General features: G+C 31.6%; 1 protein-coding gene across 1 annotated transcript; it reads left to right on the top strand.

Annotated features, from left to right (window-relative positions):
• The first annotated feature begins 1,594 nt into the window (after window positions 1–1,594).
• Window positions 1,595–15,819, top strand: LOC123665069 (tetraspanin-33-like). Its single transcript, XM_045599419.1, has 7 exons — window positions 1,595–1,678; window positions 5,788–5,862; window positions 5,951–6,079; window positions 6,865–7,038; window positions 7,741–7,920; window positions 8,937–9,112; window positions 14,883–15,819. The coding sequence occupies exons 1-7, from the start codon at window positions 1,595–1,597 to the stop codon at window positions 14,893–14,895; spliced, it is 831 nt and encodes a 276-aa protein (XP_045455375.1). The 3' UTR covers window positions 14,896–15,819.
• The last annotated feature ends 7,380 nt before the right edge of the window (window positions 15,820–23,199 follow it).

A 23,199-nucleotide genomic window follows, 5' to 3' on the forward strand; every position in this document is an offset into this window, starting at 1 on the left:
TGCCGTACTTTTAAACCGCCGAGTAAGTTCGTTGGCGATCAAACAAGTTTGAAATTTTGCTCGTAACCCGCCTCCGCTCGTGCGTGTGGCAGCACTGCGAGCCGCGAGCCGCCAATTTTAACCGACTTCCAAAAAAGGAGGTGATTCTCAATTCGATTCAGAACCTTAGAAACTTTTGATTGGGTGGACCGATTTCCACGATTTTTGTTTTAATCAAAAGGTGTTTTGTGTCATGTGTTCCCATTTAAATTTGATTGCGATCTAATAAGTATTTTTTGGGCTATATCTAATAATGCGTATTTACGTGACATTTTTTTTGTCTGCCTACGATGTGTTACTTGTCGGTGTAATTGAAGTCGGTTTTTTTTTTGTTTGCGAGCAAACACAATTATGTTCCGCCAGTCCGTGGACGCGCAACTATAGTAGTGCAGGTATTTGTAATTTTTGTTACTTTGAATTATTTCAGAACTTCGTCTTTTTTTGTTTTTTAAAATGTAATACAATTCCTGAATAGCACAAAGCTTCTTCTGTCGACGACATCGCAATACAGAATGAGTAAACTTCTCGTGTGTCACCGACGTCGAGCCGAGTAAGTTCGCGATATTTAAAACCGCGTACTTTAAGTTCGCTCGTCTATCACCCCTTTAAGGCCCGTGGTCGTCGCGAGTGATCGCTCAACGTCAAATATGACGTCACAGTTCGCGACCACATCGCCCTCAAAAAATAGGTGGGTCAAAGTTGGCTTTCATCAAAACATGGCGGGAATGTATAAAAAACAATTGTCAATGTCAAATTGTGAATGTTATCTTTCATTCGATTTTACAAAAACGAAACGATTAATTCTCGAGAATTCATGTTGAATTAAGTTTTACTCCAATCCACGCAAAATATTCACTTATCACACCCCCACAGCTGCGTGTTTTTACCGTGCCGCCATATTGGATCATACAGCTGACACCTGACAGCGCCCAAATATGCGTTAAATTTATAAAATTCGCCTACAAGTACAACGCCCGCGGCGTTATTTACCTTAGTGGAAGTGGAACGGCAATTTCAGCGGTCGTGATCGATGGCAGTGTGGTGAAACGCGGCTTATGTGTTGCGCTGCAAAAAATTTAATTGAAGCCCGTTGTTTTAACGTATTTTTTATTTTATTGTTTCGATTACCAACAACGATTTCATTTTCGATTCATTCATTATTATTAATTATCAATTATTAATTATGAGACGCTGTTGCGTATTTATTGTATGTGTATTTGTTGTAAATTGTATAAAATTGTGCTATTTTTGATTCCAATTTATCCAATTATTAAGATTTAATGTCGCATTGTTTTCTGTCCGCATTTTTTTTTCTAATGCAATACTTTATGACTTCATACAAGTTTATTGCACGTACCGTTGACTTGATTTTTATTTCTTTATTCTTTAGTCTATGGTCTGAATTGACGGCCGACAGACGAATAGGGACGGGCTTAATTAATTACTCAGCAATGATATAAAACTGTTTTTTATTTTAAATAATAAACATAAAGCTAGACTGTCGAATTCATTTAATAATATTAATATAAAACAGTGTCGTAAATTAGTATCGAAGATGCATAGACGTCGAGGTCCTAATTTTACTTACGTTAGTGGCTGTGTGAAATATATGATTTTTGTTTTGAATTTTATTTTCTGGGTAAGTTAACATATTTGTTTAATTTTATAATAATTCGCGTGTGGGAGAGAAATGAAAATCTCGTTATGGTCTTTTTAGCTTAGTTCTATTGTGTGGATGTTACAATTTTCATTTATTGTTCTGTGTGAATCATAATCATTGTTTAAAGCGATAATGTGGGAAGATTACGTTCGTGTACAACATATATATAAAAATGTTAATGTCTATCTATTCCCGTTCGAAAAATTACGAAATTGATTATTTCCGTTTTCATGTTAATTAAGTAATTAAACTAAATGACTATTGGGTCTCACTTTGGTTCTTAATTTTTTTTTTTTTTTTCGTTTAAGATCTCTTTTGTGACTCACAAGTAGCAATAACTAAACAGATGTAACTAAACCGATTGTTTTGATAGTTAATGTCATTGAAATAAGAAAAGAAATGGGTTGAAAATTGTGTAAGCATTTCTAATTACTTAATTTTATAATATTAGCTTATGTAAGCAAATATATCTAATTATATAAAAGCAAAAATAAAAATAAAAAAAACGATTTGTACTAAAGTGCCATTCAAACTCTGATATAAACCTTTAGGGTTTAGACAATAGGTAGTCACTTGAAATCGATATATAATAATAATAAAAAAAAATATTGCTGCTGTGACAACAGATAATAAAATCTCCAAAGTAACAAGAAATATGTTTTACTTAAGATTAAAATTTATATATAATATTAAAAATGTATACTCATGCTGAACCTACCTGTACAAATTCAGTTTGTTCTTTGCCATGACTTAATGTACACTACGCTTCAGCCTGCAATATACCACTGTGGGAGGCATAGGCCTCTTTCCCCATGCAGGAGAACGATCAGAGCTTAAACCACCACGCTGCTCCAATGCGAGTTGGCAGATATATTCCCTATTATGAGTAACGATCGCAAGCACTTGTATATGATAATAATTGGGACCGACGGATTAATGTGCTCGGTGTGCACGGTAGGGAGACCCACAAGGACTGCACAAACAACCAGACCACGGCAAACATTTGTATGGCCAATACAAATGCCAGTGCAACAGCCACAAATCAGTGCGGTAGCCTTTGCGCATGTTCCCTAACCTCCTTATATTATTTAGTTTATATGAAAAGCTTTTATATTATACATTATGACAAAGAAGACAAAAAATTATTAATTTATTAATAGTACTCCATTCAGTAATACATGTATAGTACATAGTACAGTTTGTCCATTTACCAAGGACAATTTTTTTCCTCAAGTTACCTTAAGTAAAACCGCAGGGCATACCTTGTTTTTAAATAAATTAAAAAAATTTAAATAAATTAAAAGTTTTATTTGTGAATGCATACTATAATTGATAGAATTGCTAGAACTTGACTAGCACAACTGAAGAGGTATTGAAATATAAATTGAGATCAAAACATGAATAATATTATAATTGCAAATTCACGGTATTGTGATGTAAATGACGATAGATAAAAATTTATTTATATCACATGTTGTTTCGTTTGAGGTTTTATATTTATCCTATTATTTTATTATTTAAATATCTTTATTATTGCTCTGATGTAGATTTATTAATAAGTAACATGCAGTTTAGGTTGCATTATATTTTTATATTTATTTTATTATTTAACATGTTTTTATTATAATGAAACAACTTTTTCGGATTTTCTCGCAGTTTATTAGGTTTTTAAATTTTTTTATTATTGCACTGTTTGTATGAGTCAGATATCAAACAATTTTTTTTTTAAACAGCTTAGACATATTCTGAGATAAGTAAAGAAAACGTAAAAAAAAAATAAGCATAGTCAAATAAACAGGCCAAATATACTAAACTTACCTATATGTCTTTATAAATTAAGACACTAAAGTTTAAAAGTCTATAACCCTGGAACATTTAGGTAAATTTTATTAAGAAAATAGGTGATAAAGACCTTTTTCTAAACACATACACACACAAACACACACACTTCAGCCTATCGCAGTCAACTGCTGAAAATAGGCCTCCACCAGTTCGTGCAAAAAATGGCATGAACTCATGTGTTTTGCCCATGGTCACCACGCTGGGCAGGCGTGTTGGTGAACGCAGGCATGGCTTTGTCGCACCGAAGACGCTGCTACCCGTCTTCGTCCTGTGTATTTAAAAACCAGCAGTTGGATGGCTATCCTGCCATCGGTCGGCTTTTTAAGTTCCAAGGTGGTAGTGGAACTGTGTTATCCCTTAGTTGCCTCTTACGACAGCCACGGGAAGAAAGGGGGTAGCTATATTCTTTAACGCCGTAGCCACACAGCAGTTTTTTATAAATATGTTTTTTCTAAACAACTGAATATAATTCTTTTGTAAATGCATTTCAACATAATTTCATGTACTTATTTTATTTAATATAAGTGAAAAGGAAAACAGAAAAATTAACTTAGCTCACTAAATTAAGTTCACTTTCCTGTACACTTACTGGTTTTAAAAAAATATTTCTGCCAGCTATAAATAGTCTCTGTAAAATGTATTAAAGCATTAGTGATACACCATCCGGCACGGTTTTACCCATATATCTTATCAACCTAAATGGTTATTGCGTCGCTCCTAATAATTATAATGTGATATTATAATTTGATATTTTTGTTTCAAAGTATTAGAAACTTCAAACAATAATTGTATTTGCTTGCAAACGAAAAAAACCGACTTCAATTACATCGACAAGTAATACAACGTAGATCGACGAAAGAATAGTCAAGTAACTACGCGTTATCAAAGATTACTCAAAAAGTAGTTATCAGATCTCGATAAAATTTAAATGTGACCACATCATAAACATCAGCTTTCGTTTAGATTAAAAATTATCAAAATCGGTACACTCAGTAAAAAGCTATGCGGATTTTGGAGAGTTTCCCTCGATTCTTTGGGATCCCATCATCAAATTCTGTTTCCTTATCAGGGTACCAAACTAGGGATATCTCCTTTGCAACAAAAAAAGATTTATCAAAATCGACACATTTAGTAAAAGTTAAGGTATAATACAACGTAGGTCGACGAAAAAAGCGTCAAGTAAAAACGCATTATTAGATGTGACACGAAAAGTAGTTGTTAGATCTAAAATAAATTTAAATGGGAACAAATAACACACACCACCTTTCGATTAAAAAAAAATTGTCGATATCGGTCCACCCAGTAAAAGTTCTGATGTCACATACATAAAAAAAAATACAGTCGAATTGAGAACCTCCTCCTTTTTTGGAAGTCGGATGAAAAGATCAATAAAATTGCTAATAATGCTTTATTTATTGTGTGACCAAGAGATTAATTAATATTGATAATGTAACATAATGTGCAGGACTGGTTGGTAAAATTTAATTGAATAATTTAAAGCTAACTGACCTCAATGACTTTGGTACAGTCACTTTTTTTTTCATGAATATATCGATGTTTTTTTTATATTTTCATTTATACAAACCTTTTTTTGGTGCAGTCGTTCGGAATTTAAGCCATTATTTTTTATTTACTAACTGGCTATAAAAAAAAGATTCTCAGTTTGAATGTATTTTTTATGTATGTGACATCAGAACTTTTTACTGGTTTTACCGATTTTGACGACTTTTAATCGAAAGCCGGTACTTGTCTTGTATGTCTACATTTGAATTTGAACGAGATTTAAAGAGTACTTTCTGAGTTATGTGTGATAATGCGTGTATTTATTTACTTGACTACTTTTTTGCCTACCTACGATGTATTACTGTCGATATAATTGAAGTCTGTTTTTTTTTCGTTTGCGAGCAAACAGTGTGGTTACGGCAGTAAAGAATATAACTACCCCCTCTCTTCCCATGGGTGTCGTAAGAGGCGACTAAGGGATAACACAGTTCTACTACTTCGGTGCGACAAAGCCATGCCTGCGGTCACCAACACGCCTACCAAGCGTGGTGACTATGGGCAAAATACATGAGTTCATGCCATTTTTGGCGCGAACTTGTTTAGGCCTATGTCCAGCAGTGGCCTGCGATAGCCTAAAGTGATGACAATTTTTGCTTTTCTCTTGTTTTATTTTATTTTAAGTATATTTATAATTAAATTAAATGTAACGATGATATTTACTAATAAAATAAATTGTTTTTCAGCTGTTTGGCGGTTTACTTATTGGGGTCGGACTTTATGCATTTATTGATAAGTGGCAGGCGACTGGCCTCATAAAGGTAAACAAAATCGTTATTTAAAATTGAACTTATTTTTATAGTATATAATTTAAATAAAATAAAATTTAAAAAATAAATCTCTTTTTAGTTGGATACAGTCTACGATGTTATGTTAAACATCAGTCTTCTGATCGCGTTGCTAGGAGGCGTCGTTTTTATTGTCAGCTTCGCTGGATGCATAGGAGCGTTGAGAGAGAACACTTGCCTGTTGAAATTTGTGAGTTTTCCATATTTATGATATACTAGCGGACCCTGGAATGCAGCTACCTAATTTGATTGCTCACATACCGATAGCAGCGCCACCTACCGGGTCCCATTGTATTTCAGAGCCACGAACTCGTAGAAATATACGCACAAAATTTTAACTAAATCAGTTCAGCCGTTTAGGAGGAGTTCAGTGTCAAATACACGGACAGAAGAAATATATATTATATTATGATGTATGAGTTTTTTATGACTAGGGTGGAGAACAAGTGGCCCAACTGGCGATGACCAATGCTGTGGTTTAACAAATGTAGCTTAATACATATATAAACTTTTGGAAATTCAATTATCTTTTAAAAGTTTCGATTTATTGACACGTGGTTTTTCTGAAGATATATGATAATTATGTAATTAATATAGTTTGATGACCCATAACAAATATTTGTATATCATATATATTTGTATATGTCGAGGTCTAGGCGTCATTGTGTTATTTTGTAGCTTACGAACCTTTGACAAATTTTATTTTCTCGTGGCGACTTTTCGGTGTAATACGAACCATTGACAAATTTTATTTTCTCGTGGCGACTTTTCGGTGTAATACGAACCTTTGACAAATTTTATTTTCTCGTGGCGACTTTTCGGTGTAATACGAACCTTTGACAAATTTTATTTTCTCGTGGCGACTTTTCGGTGTAATACGAACCTTTGACAAATTTTATTTTCTCGTGGCGACTTTTCGGTGTAATACTAAATTGTGTAATTATATTATATTAAATGAACTTACATTATTTTCAGTATTCTCTCTGCCTCCTGATATTATTCCTGGTGGAAATGGGAGGGGCGGTCTGCGGCTTTGTGTTCCCTCGTTCTTTACACGGCCTTCTAGAACTAAGTTTTACTGAACGAGTGGTTCACGCGTACAGAGACGATCCGGATTTACAGAATTTTATCGATTTTGCTCAACGTGACGTGAGTATAATTTAATATATATATTTTTTTGACTTGACTAGTCCGTTGGTGCATTGTTCAGTGCTTTCTGTGCCGGTTTTGTGTTCTATTTCCTGTGGTTTTTTTTAATGTATGTATATTTATATATAACCTTTCCAAATATAGGTTTTCTAATTTATAAAATTAGATAAATGCTTACAGTTTTCACACATTCAAACAAACTGAGCAACTTTTATATAATTGTGTTTGCTCGCAAACGAATAAAAAAACCGACTACAATTACGTCGACAAGTAATACAACGTAAGTATACAAAAAAGTCAAGTAAACACGCGCTATCAAAGATTACTCAAAAATAGTCATCAAAGATAAATCAAATTTAAATGAGACTACATGACAATCATTAGCTATCAATTAAAGTAAAAATCATCAAAATCGATAAACCCAGTGAAATGTTATGCGGTTTAATACAACGTAGGTTGACGAAAAAATAGTCAAGTAAATACGCATTATTAGATATAACTTTAAAAGTACTTGTCAGATCCTAATTAAATTTAAATGGGACCAAATAACACGCAATACCTTTCAATTAAAACAAAATTCATCGGAATCGGTCCACCCAGTCAAGAGTTCTGATGTAACATACATAAAAAAATTCCATCGAATCGAGAACCTCCTTCTTTTTTGGAAGTCGGTTAAAAACAAATATTTTTTTTCCATTCCAGTTCCACTGCTGTGGTCTGACATCAGACGGTTATATGGACTGGTCCAAAAACGAATATTTTAACTGTTCATCCCCATCAGTTGAGAGATGTGGTGTCCCATTCTCTTGCTGTATTAACGCGACTGACATCAGTTCAGGTTTAGTCAATATTATGTGCGGTTATGGCGTTCAGAACTTTCCCGTAAGTATATTTTATGGTTTTCTTATAGATGTGTCCAATATATAATAGGAAATAATCATTTTCTTCATTGGGAAAATCTGATGTACCTTTTTTTTCGTGTTAGAGAGGGGCTTTTTACCAATAAATCATTGACCCAGAGCAAACATTTACAATCTTTTCTTCTAACAAAAAAAAAGTGGTACACCAGATTCATTGAAGAAGGTAAATAATTGTTTATAATGAATCTGGTTTACCACTTTTTTTGTTAAGATTTTTAATGTTAGCTCTGGGTCAATGAGCTATGTCCAAATATGGTTTGCAGAACTTTTAAATGATTTTGAAGAATAAATAATATAATTTTGTAGATATTGCGATTAAATATGTTTAATGCCATGTATGCCACACCAGCAAAGGGACCTATGCCCGCTTCAGCCTGTAATATCCCACAACTGGGCATAGGCCTCTTTCCCCATGTAGGAGAAGGATCAAAGCTTAATCCACCGAGCTGCTTCAATACGGGTGGGCGGATATATTCCCTACTATGAGTAACGATCGCTATCAGGTGTACATCATAACAACCGGGGCCGACGGCTTAACGTGCTCTCCGAGACACGGTGGGGAGACTCGCAAGGACTGCACAAACACCCAGACCACGGCAAACACCTGTATGGCCAATACAAATGTTTGTCATGTGCGGGGATCGAACCCGCAACCGCCAGCGCAACAGGTACAATCCATGGCTGTAACCGTTGCGCCAATGCGGCGCTGTCCAGCTGTGGGATATTACAGGCTGAAGCGTATATAAAAGGTTAGCATATAACAGCTTAACAAACTCATTGGTAGTCAAGCCCACAACTCAAGACTTAAATTACTGTCTATTTGGCATCTACACGTTTATTTGAAGATATTGAGATCTTTTACATTATAATACAACAACTTTTTCGGATTTTATCGCGGCTTATTAGGTTTTTTTTCATTGTCCGAAGTTTCGGATACTTTACAGTAACCATGGTGATGATGATATATATAAATTCCAGGTCGCCGAGGCAAGTAAGCGAGTATGGACAAGTGGTTGTATAGAAATTGTACGTTCCTGGGCCGAAAGGAATTTATATACAATTGCCTCAGCGGCGCTAGGCGTTGCACTGTCACAGTTATTCGTTATTTATCTCGCTAAGACTTTGGAGGGGCAGATTGAGCTACAGAAAGCAAGGTACGAAAACATAGCTAAATGTACACCGAGGCACAGATAATTAAATAATTTATAACATAGATTAAGATATGTAACCTTTTTTTGAACTAATATTTTTGGAAGTAGTATTCACTTAATATTCTATGCACGTTTTTTGTTTTATTTATTGGTTGTAAAATGTTCATTTGTACTAAATTTTCATTCAGTTTTTGTTTTCTATTTACTCTTACTAGATATAATGTACTTCTTCTAGAAATTACTAACATAATAATAATCAGGGTAATGGTTTTATGTAATAAGAATAATAATAATTTCCATGTAAATCCATTTTCAATATTAATATAGTAATTACATAAGAATGGTGTTTTTCGAAATACGTTTAAATAATTTCAAATTAATCAGAAACGGTCGTATTTCAAACTATTTTTCGATTGAAATAGTTTTGGATAAATAAGAAATAAACAAAAAAATTGGTTCAAACTGACCGTATATTCTATGGAGCCATGTTGTAAATGTGTTTACAGTTTTAAAATACGAACATATCGATGTAATATAATAAATATATATATATAAAAGTAAGACTGAACTGCCAAAAATCGAAGAAGTCTAAACACAATTAATCTAAAAAAAACTACTTTTTTTACACAGGATCTGAAACATACGAATTAGTAAAGTATAATAATGGTTGTCGCTTTCAATACAAATTTTATATATTCCGTTTTTTTGGAAGAGTCTTATTTGGTAAACAAAACGAACATTTGTAAAACTCCATTTACTATTTATTTCACTAAAAACAAATATCAATTTATCATTTTAAACACATAAAAACTACTAAAATACGAATTCCGAGAGTACAGATAACTAATATTTTTGAATATGACATTTCAATATCTTTTTTTAAAAGGCAAATAGGGATGTGGTCATAATATTTTTAGCAGTGAATGAATATAAATGAATGAACAGCATGAACGATAAAATAGGCCATGTTCTTTACCTATATTTTAAATTTTCACGAATTATAATTTGTTAAATAATGTTACCGTAAAGCGATTTGTTTTTTACCCGACTGCCAAGGAAGGGTTATGTTTTTCGCGCGTATCTTGTATGTATGTATGTAATATTCTTTACTACCTCATATTTCCAGAACCACTAAACGGATTTACATAATTGAGGTATCGTTAGGTTCGTCTTAGCTGCCCAAGTGTTCTTAGATAGGTAACATTAAAAAAAAGCCATTGTAGTTAATGAAAAAAATTTTTTTTTCTCGAATACTACAATATGGGTATCAAATTGAAGGGCACAATACAAGGATTTTAAAAAGGTATATCATGATTATTATTGTTATTAGTTGTTTTTTTTTATTAATTGTTTTTTTTTTTATGTTGAGGGCAAAAAAAATCCTTACAAAATATTGCAAATGTCAATCTTTTATGGTAAAGTGTTCATTGTAAAGGTTTTATTTTATATTATGAATATTTCTGCATATCAGTTTTACACTGAACATTTTAACGCTATCCCATATAATATTAAAGTATACCACCATAACAATGGCATAAAAATTTACTGTAGTTCACAGGAAATTTTTTTGGGACTTTAGAATGAGACTTAGGATTAACCAATGAGAGCTTCGTGGAGAACAATGTTATTAGTCCTTTTTTTAGATGTTAGAGAGAGTGTGCCGCCAGCGCAAGGTTTTTTATTCATAGTAATGCAAATAATGTGACAATAATATTAATAGGGTCGACATTTTTTCTAGACTCTCTCTAACTCTCTCTAATTTTATTTTTGACGTCATTTTTACCGACCATTTCACATAAACGAAATATAAATTGGTTGCCTTTTATGCTCGATGCTCGATTATAATTTTTTTCTCGTAATTCTGTACCTCTACTAATTCTTAGCAATATTCAATATATTATTAGGTTTTGAAATAATTTTAGCTATATGTTAGCGTTAAATATTTTAACATAAAATGAATTTTATATTCGTCTATGGCTTATTAATATTGTTCATTCATTTGCTCTTTGTGTCACTTTACTATACTTACATATTATTCTATTGTCTGTGGTCGGAAGTACGTCATATTTGTTTACTATTTAAGAATATTCCAAAAAATAGAATATAGTTATAAAATGTTAAACCCTAAAAACAATCCAGTTTCAAAGGACCATAATTATATTTGCCAAAATGGTGCTAATTCGGATGTCAGAAAATAAGTGTTTTTTCTACTTAACACTTTAAAATTCAACAATATTTCACTAAAAAAAGGGTATTAGTTAAACGACATAAAAGTATCAAAATTGACATAATATTGATACATTTGTATAGTCAAGAAAGCTAGTTTTGATATTTCTCTCTAAATATAAGATTTAAAAATGTACGTATGTGTAATGTAGAAATATACTGTAGTTTTATTGTAATTATTAACATGTAACCGAAAGTAATTATAAATTGTAATTAACATTTGCCATATAGCTTTTATAATAATTTAGGGTAAGTTCACTTTCAATAGAATAAATTAGTATAACTGGTTTTAAAAGAACTAGCTCTTTCGACGAACTTCGGACTGCCTTTTTATTAGAGTATCTTAATGAAAAGATAAAAATTACTAAAAAAAAAAAAATGTAAAAATTGTAGAAAGTTTTCTTCAAGTTATGATTACCAACCTTCTCATGTGTAATTTGATTTCCATAAGTTTCTTATTTTTATTATTCCCTCACGAATGTACTATGTATATCTTAGGTTTGCTTAATAATCTACATTTTTACAAATTCTATTGAAATCTGTTCACAGTATAATTCGTAATTTAAGCTTACATGCTTATAATTAAAATTAAGAAAAAGCTTAGTTGTGCCCAACAAGTAACAGGCATTAAATTAAACTACATAGGGCATTTCAAAGATATATATATATATCATCATCATCATCATCATCATCATCATCATTACAGCCTATCACAGTCCACTGCTGGACATAGGCCTCCATAAGTTTACGCCAAAAATAGCGTGAACTCATGTGTTTTGCCCATAGTCACCACGCTGGGCAGGCGGGTTGGTGACCGCAGTGCTGGCTTTGTCGCACCGAAGACGCTGCTGCCCGTCTTCGGCCTGTGTATTTCAAAGCTAGCAGTTGGATGGTTATCCCGCCACCGGTCGGCCTTTTAAGTTCCAATGTGGTAGTGAAACTGTGATGTCCCTTAGTCGCCTCTTACGACACCCACGGGAAGAGAGGGGGTGGCTAAATTCTTTAGTACCGTAGCCACACAGTACAATACATACATATATATATATATATTATACGTCAACTACTTGTTTTATTTGATTAATTTTTTTTTACAGAAATGGTATGTAGTATTTTTGGTCTAATTTAGTGCCTCTCGCTTCTATTTATTTAGAAAATATTTTTTTTAAATAAAAATCAAATTTCTGTTATTTCGGTTTTGTGCATGCTATTCTAATTTGTTTATAAATTGACACAATTATCATTTAAAACACTTTTCTATAATTTTGTTATGTTTTGTTGTAATGATAACTATATATTTACATAAAATGACTGACGTTACATATGTGGTGAAATACATAATGAAATTTTGACAAAATTATTACATACTTGCTGACCCCGCAAACATATATGTTATTACACCCCCTTAATTCTCCCCCTCCCCCACGTTATAACTTAGCTGTATGAGAAATAGATGTTGGCCGATTCTCAGACCTACCCGATATGCACACATAATTTCATAAAAATCAGTCCAGCCGTTTAGGTGGAGTATTGTAACTAACATTGTGACACGAGAATTTTATATAATTATGGGATTTTTTAATGAATTTTTTGTTCAATTACAATAAAATATAACCTATATCACTCCTGAAAAGTGTATCTTTATGTTACTGAAAGAAGTTTTGTGATCGGATCAGTATTTGCGAAGATCCCCCCTACAAACAAACAAAGTTAGAAACTTTACCTCTTTATAATATTAATATAGACTAACATCATTGTGGTACTAGTTAAAAATAAAAGTAATTTAATATCTAAAATATATATTAAATTGCTTTTGGGTGAATATACATTTGTATCATAATATTTAAATAATTTCATTCGTTTCATCTCAATCAATGAATGAATGTTTATTTTAATAATTTGTTTGGTACTGTATTAAAAAATGTACTATTTTGATTATTAAATGTGAACCGAACTAGACACGATCTTCATCCTCTTAAATGGATAACATAATATAGCCTAGTCAGGATTTATTCAGCCAGTCCAATTTTTAACATACCAAAGGAAATATAAAAAATATTTTCATCCATTAAATGGGTTAAGGTCGTTTTTTAGTTCGGATCTCCTACTGAAATGGGTTAAGGTTAATATACATTAATTAAGCCTATCGCTAGTGCGCGGTGTGTATGTGTGTGTAGGCATTTTTTATGACAGCGTCATTTCTGACATTTAATACAGACTGTCATTGTCAGTGACAGTGTCAAACATTTCTCTATGCTCCATGGTGTCAAATATGACTTTTAATACAGACTGTCTAACAGTGAAATAAGAGTAAGTTAATCAACAATGTGTCTTCTCCAATCAAAATCAAACTCACGAATGACGTTTTTCAAATCAGTTTCAAATGCTCTTTGAAAACGTCATATTACAAATTAAAATTATAAATACATTTTTGTCTTAATTGTAGTTAAAAGTTAAGCAACCACAGATTCAAAATGTAAATTCCACAGAGAACAATCGGCAAGAACTTCAGCACTTACAACATATTATATTTTACGTGACATTAGCGAAATAATTGACGCCCTTTTGCTCCTATTAGAAGACTAATACAAATAATTAAATAAATATCACTACACGTATGCAAGCTTGATACGCAACACGCACTTAAGTTTTGTTCCCATATTAAAACGATACGTTCTACATGCGGACAGTTTAATTTCGAACATGGCGTGTAGAACGGATAGTTTTCAATGTAGGAACTGGGCATGGGCCTAAGTAAGGCAGCTATACATTACTTGTTTGAGGGAGTTTACTCTAGAAAACGATATAAGGCTTGAAGAAAATATGGGGAGCTAAATCGTGTGAAACAGTAACGCTGACCTGTCTTTAGAGTGACGTTTTAGCGCGCAATGTGCCTTGCGAGAAAGAGATGAATATATTTTTAAATATCACGGTAAACGTTTTTTAGGAGTAAACTCCAGTCTCATGTCAGAGCTGACACACATCTTGCACTTGGTTATGGGTTAATTATTTATGAAAATGTAATTTCATTCATTTGATGAACGAATTTGTAATTTACAATAAAATAAAAAGTAAACCAAAAAAGTATGTGTGTATGCAATTCACACATGGCAGAAGTGAAACTTCTGAATAGTAGCCTACGAGAGATTTTTTACACCGAGAACATAAAATACCGTGTGATATGTTCTATCTCATTCTCTCTTATACGTTTATGTGTTTGTGTTTCTTTATCGTGACGCATTTTCGTTTCATTGAGTTTCAAATCACAACTATTCTAAAAAAAGAAGTTTCACTTCGAAAAAAGTAAAATACATAAATCATTTATTTGCAAGGAATGTAGTTGTACAGATAAAATAAAATTAAAAAGTAATAAAAATTGTATTATTATAAATCGTAAAATTGACACTAAATTACATTTCAAATCCTTTCATTCAATGCAATAAAGGAATCACATTTCAAGTAAACGCAAAAGCCTTATTTTCGTTATGAAAACTAACAATTGTTATAAAAAAGGAAAAAATAGGTTACAGGTAGGTATTTTGTTTTCTAGGTGGCAAACATGAAATAGGGGGTCAGCGGGCGCCTATAGAGACGAGTGTCGGCGCGCGCTGCTGTAGCCCGGACTCGAACCCGGGACTGTGCACACATCCACTGTGCATATGTAGACTGTGCCATGAACTAGTGATTATTGTGAAAAATGGTGATTATGGGTACAATGCTACAATTTTAGTGAGAGGCTGTTATAAAAAAAAGTGAATATTTGTGGAAAAGAAAGTGAATTGAAAAACTGTGTTGAATGCTATATCAGCATTTCACAATGCTCGTTAATACTTAGTGATACAATGCAAATAGCGTTGTGTGGTAATAAAAATGTGACAAACATTTATAATGAAAATGATATAAACATATTGACGGTTAAATTTACTTTTTAAAAATTTCAACTGTGGATTCATTTTTTAATTATTGAAATTAGATTTTTTTTTTTCTTATAATATTCGTTACTGTTCTACCAATCGATGATTTTTTTCTTTTGTATTAAAATTGTATATAACTTGGAGAGATGAACATTCGACTTTTTTGTCTATTAAACAAGAGAAAAATTAATAAATATACTTTTAATAATAATCAAAAACATAATCTTGTTAAATAAGTGTTGTAAACGTTTAAATTTTTAATATTGCTTATTTTTTTCCATATAGCAATATTTAATCTGTGTCCTTTATGTTCTGTGGCTCAATTGCATTGTTCAAGTGTGTTTTTATCAGTAAATTGTAGTTTTTAAAGGCTCCTGTGCCATTGTATTTAAGACTGATGGCGATTTTAGCGTTAGAAAAATAATATTTTAGTTTTTATTTGGATAATATTCTAAATACATCAAAGTTAGGGTAATTGTTATTCATAAGTTTAAAGGCCGGTTTCGGTATGCTTACCGCTGGTAAATGTATCTGATGTATAACGTTATCCAGTAGATAAAAGCTTATAATATATTTTTATGTTTTACCATCAAACTAAAATGTGAATCTATAGGTCGTGTTTCGTTATTTAAGGTTGAACTCCAGCTGAAAGCCTATCAGTAACTTATGCTGGAGATAAACTTCTAATATTCATTGTGCAAAATAAGTCGCATGTAATCGATCTGAAAAATTTAATTATAAAAATCGTTTACCATCAGGTGAGCCGTACGCTTCTTTACCAACCTAAATGTAATGTATATAAATAAAAAAAATAGTAACTCCTAACTCATTATATTTAAAGCACATCAAACAATTTCCAAATATTAGCTTATAATATTTTCTTAGAAACAATCGCACTTAACCACTGCCGTTGAAACTTTAGATGTTGATATTAATAGAATTTGTTGAATAACTTTCATATTAAACTACATACTAATAATTCCAATATTTTAAGTCAAATTTGTTGTATTTATAGAAAAAGTATATCAAATAAATTACAATTATGTCTGGCGTGAACTTGGCGAGGCCTATGTTCAACAGTGGACTGCAATAGGCTGAACTGAACTGAAGATTTTTTTTTTAACTTAATTTGTTGAAAAAAAAAAGTTGTAAATATACTTCAATAAATGTAAAACGATAATTTTTTCTCATTTCATCATCTGATAGGTTAATTCGTCTTCCAAAGAAAATGGAAAAGTGTTTTCCTCTCTTATGTAAGTTTTCGTTTGTACATTAAAATAAAAAAAAATATAATTGTTTTTGATACATTGTTATAAAAAATTTAATTATTAGGGCCTGTTTAACCGGTTGTGGGTAACGTTATCTGACGGATGACAGTAACCAACAGATAAACGTTTTTGATATGTTAATCTTTTTGTACCATCGAATTTTATTACAATTATGAGTTATTTCAATTTGCAAATATGAATCAAAGATTTAGTTTATTTTTTGAAGGAAAGCAGGTCCTAGTGACCTATTTTATTTTCTGCTGTTAAAGACTATTCGTGACATAAGTGCAGGATAAACTTCGTCCACTCTCTGAGATCTCTGAGAAATAAGTTCAAATAAAAAAATATATTGTACATATGGAAAAATAGGCGTTTGTTTGTTAGTCGTAGTGATCGACATGCCTTAAATTATGTAACACTTAGTAACGGAATATATTTTTGGCTGCGGTTCAATCTCTGCCTTTACTAAAAATTCAAAAAAAAAAATATCAAGCGAACTATTACTAAAAAGGTTAGTAATGGAGGGGGAATAATGATCGCAGTAAAAAGTAGTATTAGTTCTAGTCGTTTATCACAGTGGGATAGTACTTGCGAGGATCTATGGGTGACAGTTGATGCAGTAATACAAAATAAACTTAGTCAAATAGCTATTTGTGCTGTGTATATACCACCACCAGTCAAAAGTGAAGCACTGAATACATTTTTAATTAACACCTCTAGAATAATTAACGCAAATGAACATGTGCTCATTATAGGTGATCTTAATTTAAGTAGTATATCATGGTCTGTATCACCAGAAGTAAATTATATGTACCCAGAATATGGTAATTGTCTTGGTAATTCTCTTATTGATTTTATTGAAGAAAATAATTTGAAACAATTTAATAACATTTTCAATTCAAATGAAAGATTACTTGATTTAGTCCTGACTTGTAATACGCATGTCAATGTCATCAAATACCCAAACCCTATCAGCATAGTTGACAATCACCATCCACCCTTATTAGTTAGTCTTGAACAAAGCGACTTAGCTAATATAGATGAAAAGACTACTGAAAGATTAAACTTCTATAAGGCAAACTATGGTAATATTATCAATGATTTAAATAATACACCTTGGCTTAATTTATTTTCAAATTGTTTTAATGTCAATTCTATGCTCACAATATTTTATAATAAAGTGAGGGAAATCATTGAAAAACATGTTCCTAAGACTAAACGTAAAAACAGTAAATTCCCTATATGGTATAACTATAAACTAATTTCCATGTTGAAACAAAAAAATAAATACAGGTTAAAATTTAAAATATTCAAAAACAAACTTGATAAAATTCATTTTGAATCTCTAAGAAACGACAGTAACAAGTTAATGAAGGAATGTTATGATAGATATATTGCATCAATTGAAGATAATTTGACGAAAAATCCTAAAAGTTTCTGGACTCATCTAAAAAATATGAAGCAGTCAACAAATACATATCCCGCAAAGATGAAGCTTGGTGATAAAATTGCCACTGATGGCTCTAGCTTGTGCAATCTCTTTGCGGATTTCTTCGCATCAGTCTATAACACGAGTGAATATTCACAAAATTACTCACATGTCTTGAATGTTATCTCAGGTAGCATTTGCAATATTAAAATTACCATTGAGGATATAATCAGAAAGCTGAAAGGACTTGATGTAAGAAAAGGATCAGGTCCGGACAATTTGCCTCCTTTATTCATTAAGGAATGCGCTGTTCCATTATCATTACCACTTCACTTAATATATAACAAATCTTTATGCACAGGTGTTTATCCTGAGATATGGAAGTTAGCAAGAATAGTCCCTGTTTATAAGAATGGCGATCGTGAATCTATAACCAACTACAGGCCTATATCAATACTCTCGACACTATCGAAAGTCTTCGAATCTTTGCTACATCCAATCTTGTCACGCCACGTTCACCATGCTCTCTCAGAATCTCAACACGGATTTATTGACTGTAGATCTACCATAACAAATCTAGCTAATTTCATGAACTTCGTTACAACATCTATAGATGCGTGTAGACAAGTCGATGCAGTTTACACAGATTTCTCAAAAGCATTTGACAGGGTAAACCACAAACTGCTGGTGGCAAAACTCTCAACTTTTGGCATAGGAGGGCCTCTTTTGTCTTGGATTTCTTCATATTTAGCCAACAGACGCTCATACGTAGTTATCAAAGGTCACAATTCTCTATTTTATCTCGCTGTGTCTGGTGTTCCTCAAGGATCAATTTTAGGACCATTACTATTTAATATTTTCATTAACGACATTACTAATTGCATCAAGAATTCCAAATGTTTAATTTATGCTGACGATTTAAAGCTTGCTAAAGAAATTACAAATAAGCATGACGTTAAGTCTTTACAAGAAGATATCAATAGAGTTTTCGAATGGTGTAAGTTAAATGGAATGGAGCTTAACCCTTCCAAATGTTCATATATTACTTTCACACGTAAACGATTTTTTGTTGAGGGAAAATATTTTATTGGTACGCACCAATTACAGAAATTGGAGTATGTTCGCGATTTAGGTATCACTATTGATGGTAAGTTACGTTATAATGTACATATTGATAACATATGCAGGTCGGCACGCAAGATGTTGGGGTTTATTTTTAGAAATTCTAAACAATTTAAAAAACTGAAAACCAAAAAAATTTTATTCACTACATTAGTAAGGAGTAAGCTAGAATATGGAACGCTCATTTGGAACCCGAACTACCAGACCCATAAAGATAGATTGGAAAGTATACAGAGACGGTTTACGCAATTTTATTCTATTGGACAGGACAAAAGAATGCCCTACTACTCACGGCTAAATAAGTTTCGGTTAAACTCACTCTCTAACCGGCGCAAGCTACTTGATATGGTATTCTTACACAAACTAGTGAATGGAACTGTGGATAATTCAGAACTCCTAAGCAAAATTTCAATTAACGTTCCCTCTCGCATACCACGATATCCCCTTTCACTATTTGCTTATAAAACCCAGAGAACAAACCTCGGTTATTATTCCCTCATCCCTAGACTGAGTAGGCTCTACAGAGAATTTACAGTTAAAAACAAGTCATTAGACATCTTTGCAGATAACTTAGCTGTATTTAAAAAGAAACTATTAAAGTCATTTGATTCCTCAAATCAAAAGTTATGTAGCACTAATATTAACTTATCTTAATTTATAATAGTAATAGTTATGTATTTAGTTCTTTATTTTGTATGTATTTTTTTTTTAATTTAAATCCTATATGTTTAAAATCTTTTGATGCTGATGACTCAATTGTCTAAAGCGCATGCTGTAACTACCTTTAAGAGGAATTATATGTATATACTTAATACCTTTGCATATATCTAATTGTAAATTTTTTAAACATGCAATTCTGTTGGTGGTTCTAATTAAATAAATAAATAAATAAATAAACTTTACGTAGTTAAGCTTATTATAACATCATATAAATATATTAATGATGAAAAAGGCATGGGTTTGAATAAATCTCGACCAGGCTATGGCTATGACCCTTCCTTATACTTTCGTTAAGTGTGTATTTATCACCTTACGGCGAAAGAAATAATTTAATTTCATTGTTTCACAATCGGTTAAACCGGCCCTTAATCTATTTACTGCAACTGCATTACATTTTACGTATTAGTAATAATGTAATATTCCAAGTAGGTTTTTTTTTGTGCTACATGTGTCTAACTATTAAGTTTAGGAATATATTAAAATAAATTTAAAAATAATTTCCATTGAAAAAATTGTGAATATTTAGTTCCGCGTGTGTACCAAGTGACCACTGCCATTTAGTAATATATAACTTAGTATGTAAATGTTATATGTAATTATGGTAAAATTAACGCCTTTATGTCTCGAATGTGCATTTAAAATTATTTAACCTGTGTTCAAAACTCATGATCTAAGACCCGAACTAGACGACCTTCACCCATCCGCTTAATGGATATAAATTAGTATAAATATACCAGAAATTCTTAGCCAATCTGTCCGCGATTTATATTTGAAAAAACTTAAAAAATATATACAATTATTTTCACCAATGAAATAGTTCGGGTCGCCCACGATAGATATAGCAGATTATGTTATATGCCAAAAAAAAATTTTAAATATCTTTTTGTTATTGCTGTGTACCCGTACTTGAGTGAGGATAAAATGTATTCAATAGAAGCAACAATACAGTTGAATGTAGTACTAAAACTATACAAGTGCTTATAAGTATCTTTATAACATTAAAAAAAACGATTAGTTTCGCTTACGACGAGCCATTTAATTGTGAACGGATCGTAAGCAAAACGAATCGTAATTAGAACAGGGACACGGCGCTTCAGAAGGGTTAATACGAACAAAAAAAAATCTCGAATAAATTTTACAAGCCCTATTGAAATGTTAAACGTGCATTTTCCATGCATTTATTATTTTAACTATATGTTTATTTAACCATTTCATTTCTTAACTTTTGTCAGTCAGTCGTTTTTTTTTTCTTTTTTTATAAATTGGTGCGGACGTTTCTTTTGAAATGTTATTAATTTTTTTTAATAGTATCTATTTTTTTGAAATTAGTTTCCAGTTCGCTATATTGTTATATAAAGAAATAATATTCGATTATTGACTGGTTCCTAGAAATTACCGGTGATTTAGCGTAGTAGAAATACGATTTTGGCAATTCATATGAAATTATTGTCGAAATACTTTCTTCGTGATTAAGATCACAGACATATAGAAAACCAGTCGTAATCGATTAGTCTCGTTCCTATATGCAAAAAACGGTTCGTTAACGTAACAAAACTTTTTTTTGAATATAGAAGCCACGATATGAAGAAATAACCAAATTATATTTTTATTTATATTAAAAAATGATTATTTAAAAAATGTAGTATGGTGCGAAAATTATATTTTATTTTATTATCTAAACTTATATTATTTTTTTAACCGACTAAAAAAAGGAGTAGGTTCTCAATTCGACTGTATTTTTCCTTTTTTTTTGTTTTGTGTCACCTCATAACTTTTTACTTGTTTTTTACCAATTTTGATGATTCCTTTTATGAATCAAAGGCTGGTGCTAATGATCTTGTTTAAATTTGATTGAGATTTGACAAGTACGTTTTGTAATATATGTCTAATTGTTACTTGACTAGTTTTTTGTCTGCGTACGTTGTGTATTATTGCGTTTATTTTTTAATTTGCGTGAAAACACAATTATTAAACTTAATATCAATTATGATGCACTAAAATACTAAATTTAGTTCTAGTATGATAAAAAATAATCTCATCGTTTTATGTATAGTTCTAATATGTAAATATTTTATGTAATAAAGCATATAGCCATGTTTTATACCTACTGCGTAGAGATGTCATCAAAAATGTAACGTTGTACTAGTTAGTATTATTGGCACTCTTTGAGTTTCATATTGATTATCTGAGTAATTTTTGATAACTTATAGATTAACTTCCTGTTCCTCGCAGCTCATCACATCTCTGAGCAAAACAAATGGTTATAGAAACGAGGCGTTAATAGACTGAACGTGTCAATAGTTCTAACTAAAGTAAAATATTATATTTGACTTGTTGTAATTTTACGATCAACATGCTGAGTGCTTTTTATAATCAAATATACGCTATCTCTCTTTTACATTGGTTAAATCAACAAATTATTTTTTTAAATAACCTCTGACAAAAATATGGGGTGGGAAATCGTGTAAAGCGCGACCACCGCACCTCACGCGACCTGCCTTGACAGTGACGTTTTACAGCGTAACGTCTCTTACGTGAAAGAGATAGGTATATTTTTGGAGTCTACTCCTTAAGAATCGATTTTCATATAAGGTCACGATGTGAAAAAATATGAGGAGTAAAATCTACTCAATGAATGACCTCGTTACGTTTCTCGTAACGCCATCTATCGGAGATCAATAAGATTCCGATAGATGGCGTTATTTGATTCGTTTATTTACGATTTGATATGGTAATAATCTTTTTCTTACACTAGTAAGCCTTTTTTGTGCCTATTTAGACAGTCGATCTGAAGGAGTAAACTCCGGTCGTGCGTCGGAGGTGACGCACTTTTTATGTATCAGTAAACGTTCTTAACAAGTAATCTACAGTCGCGTATTCTGACACACTTTTACTGTCTATCTTGCTTCCACATAATTTCAAGATAAAACCATTCATATTATAATATAAATTATATTTCAATAATATTCGATTAACTTTTGTTAATAATGTGTAATTAAATTATTACACGTTATTATTAATAAGAGGATGTCACAAAGTCTGTTCAAAAATTATTTAATGTGATAAATTAATATTCCAATGTCTTTATTAGAAATAAGATTGAAGCTCAGTCACCATAATTGTAAAACGATTCGTTTCCCTGATAAATTCGTATGAAAAACGAGACGTTTTTCTAATATAGAAACATTAATTCCATAATATATAATTATAAGAGTATCATAGTATATGGTAGTAAATATGTTTTCTGATTGTACATAATCGGCACAATTCCATAATGAGCTGTATAAATAGAGATAATATTCTTATACATTGTATAATGTGTCGTAGGATAGTGAATAAAAACATTTTTAATCACATACATTTTATTTTAATTTCACTTTTCCTCTAAACCTTGAAGACAGTATTGATAACTTA

This window comes from Melitaea cinxia, chromosome 23 (assembly GCF_905220565.1).
Source record: "Melitaea cinxia chromosome 23, ilMelCinx1.1, whole genome shotgun sequence".
Taxonomy (NCBI): domain Eukaryota; kingdom Metazoa; phylum Arthropoda; class Insecta; order Lepidoptera; family Nymphalidae; genus Melitaea; species Melitaea cinxia.

Coding starts and splice junctions, on each gene's coding strand:
- LOC123665069 (XM_045599419.1), top strand. CDS start 1,595: ATGCATAGACGTCGAGGTCCTAATTTTACTTACGTTAGTGGCTGTGTG. Junction 7,039..7,740: donor TCGATTTTGCTCAACGTGAC/GTGAGTATAATT, acceptor TTTCCATTCCAG/TTCCACTGCTGTGGTCTGAC. Junction 7,921..8,936: donor ATGGCGTTCAGAACTTTCCC/GTAAGTATATTT, acceptor TATAAATTCCAG/GTCGCCGAGGCAAGTAAGCG.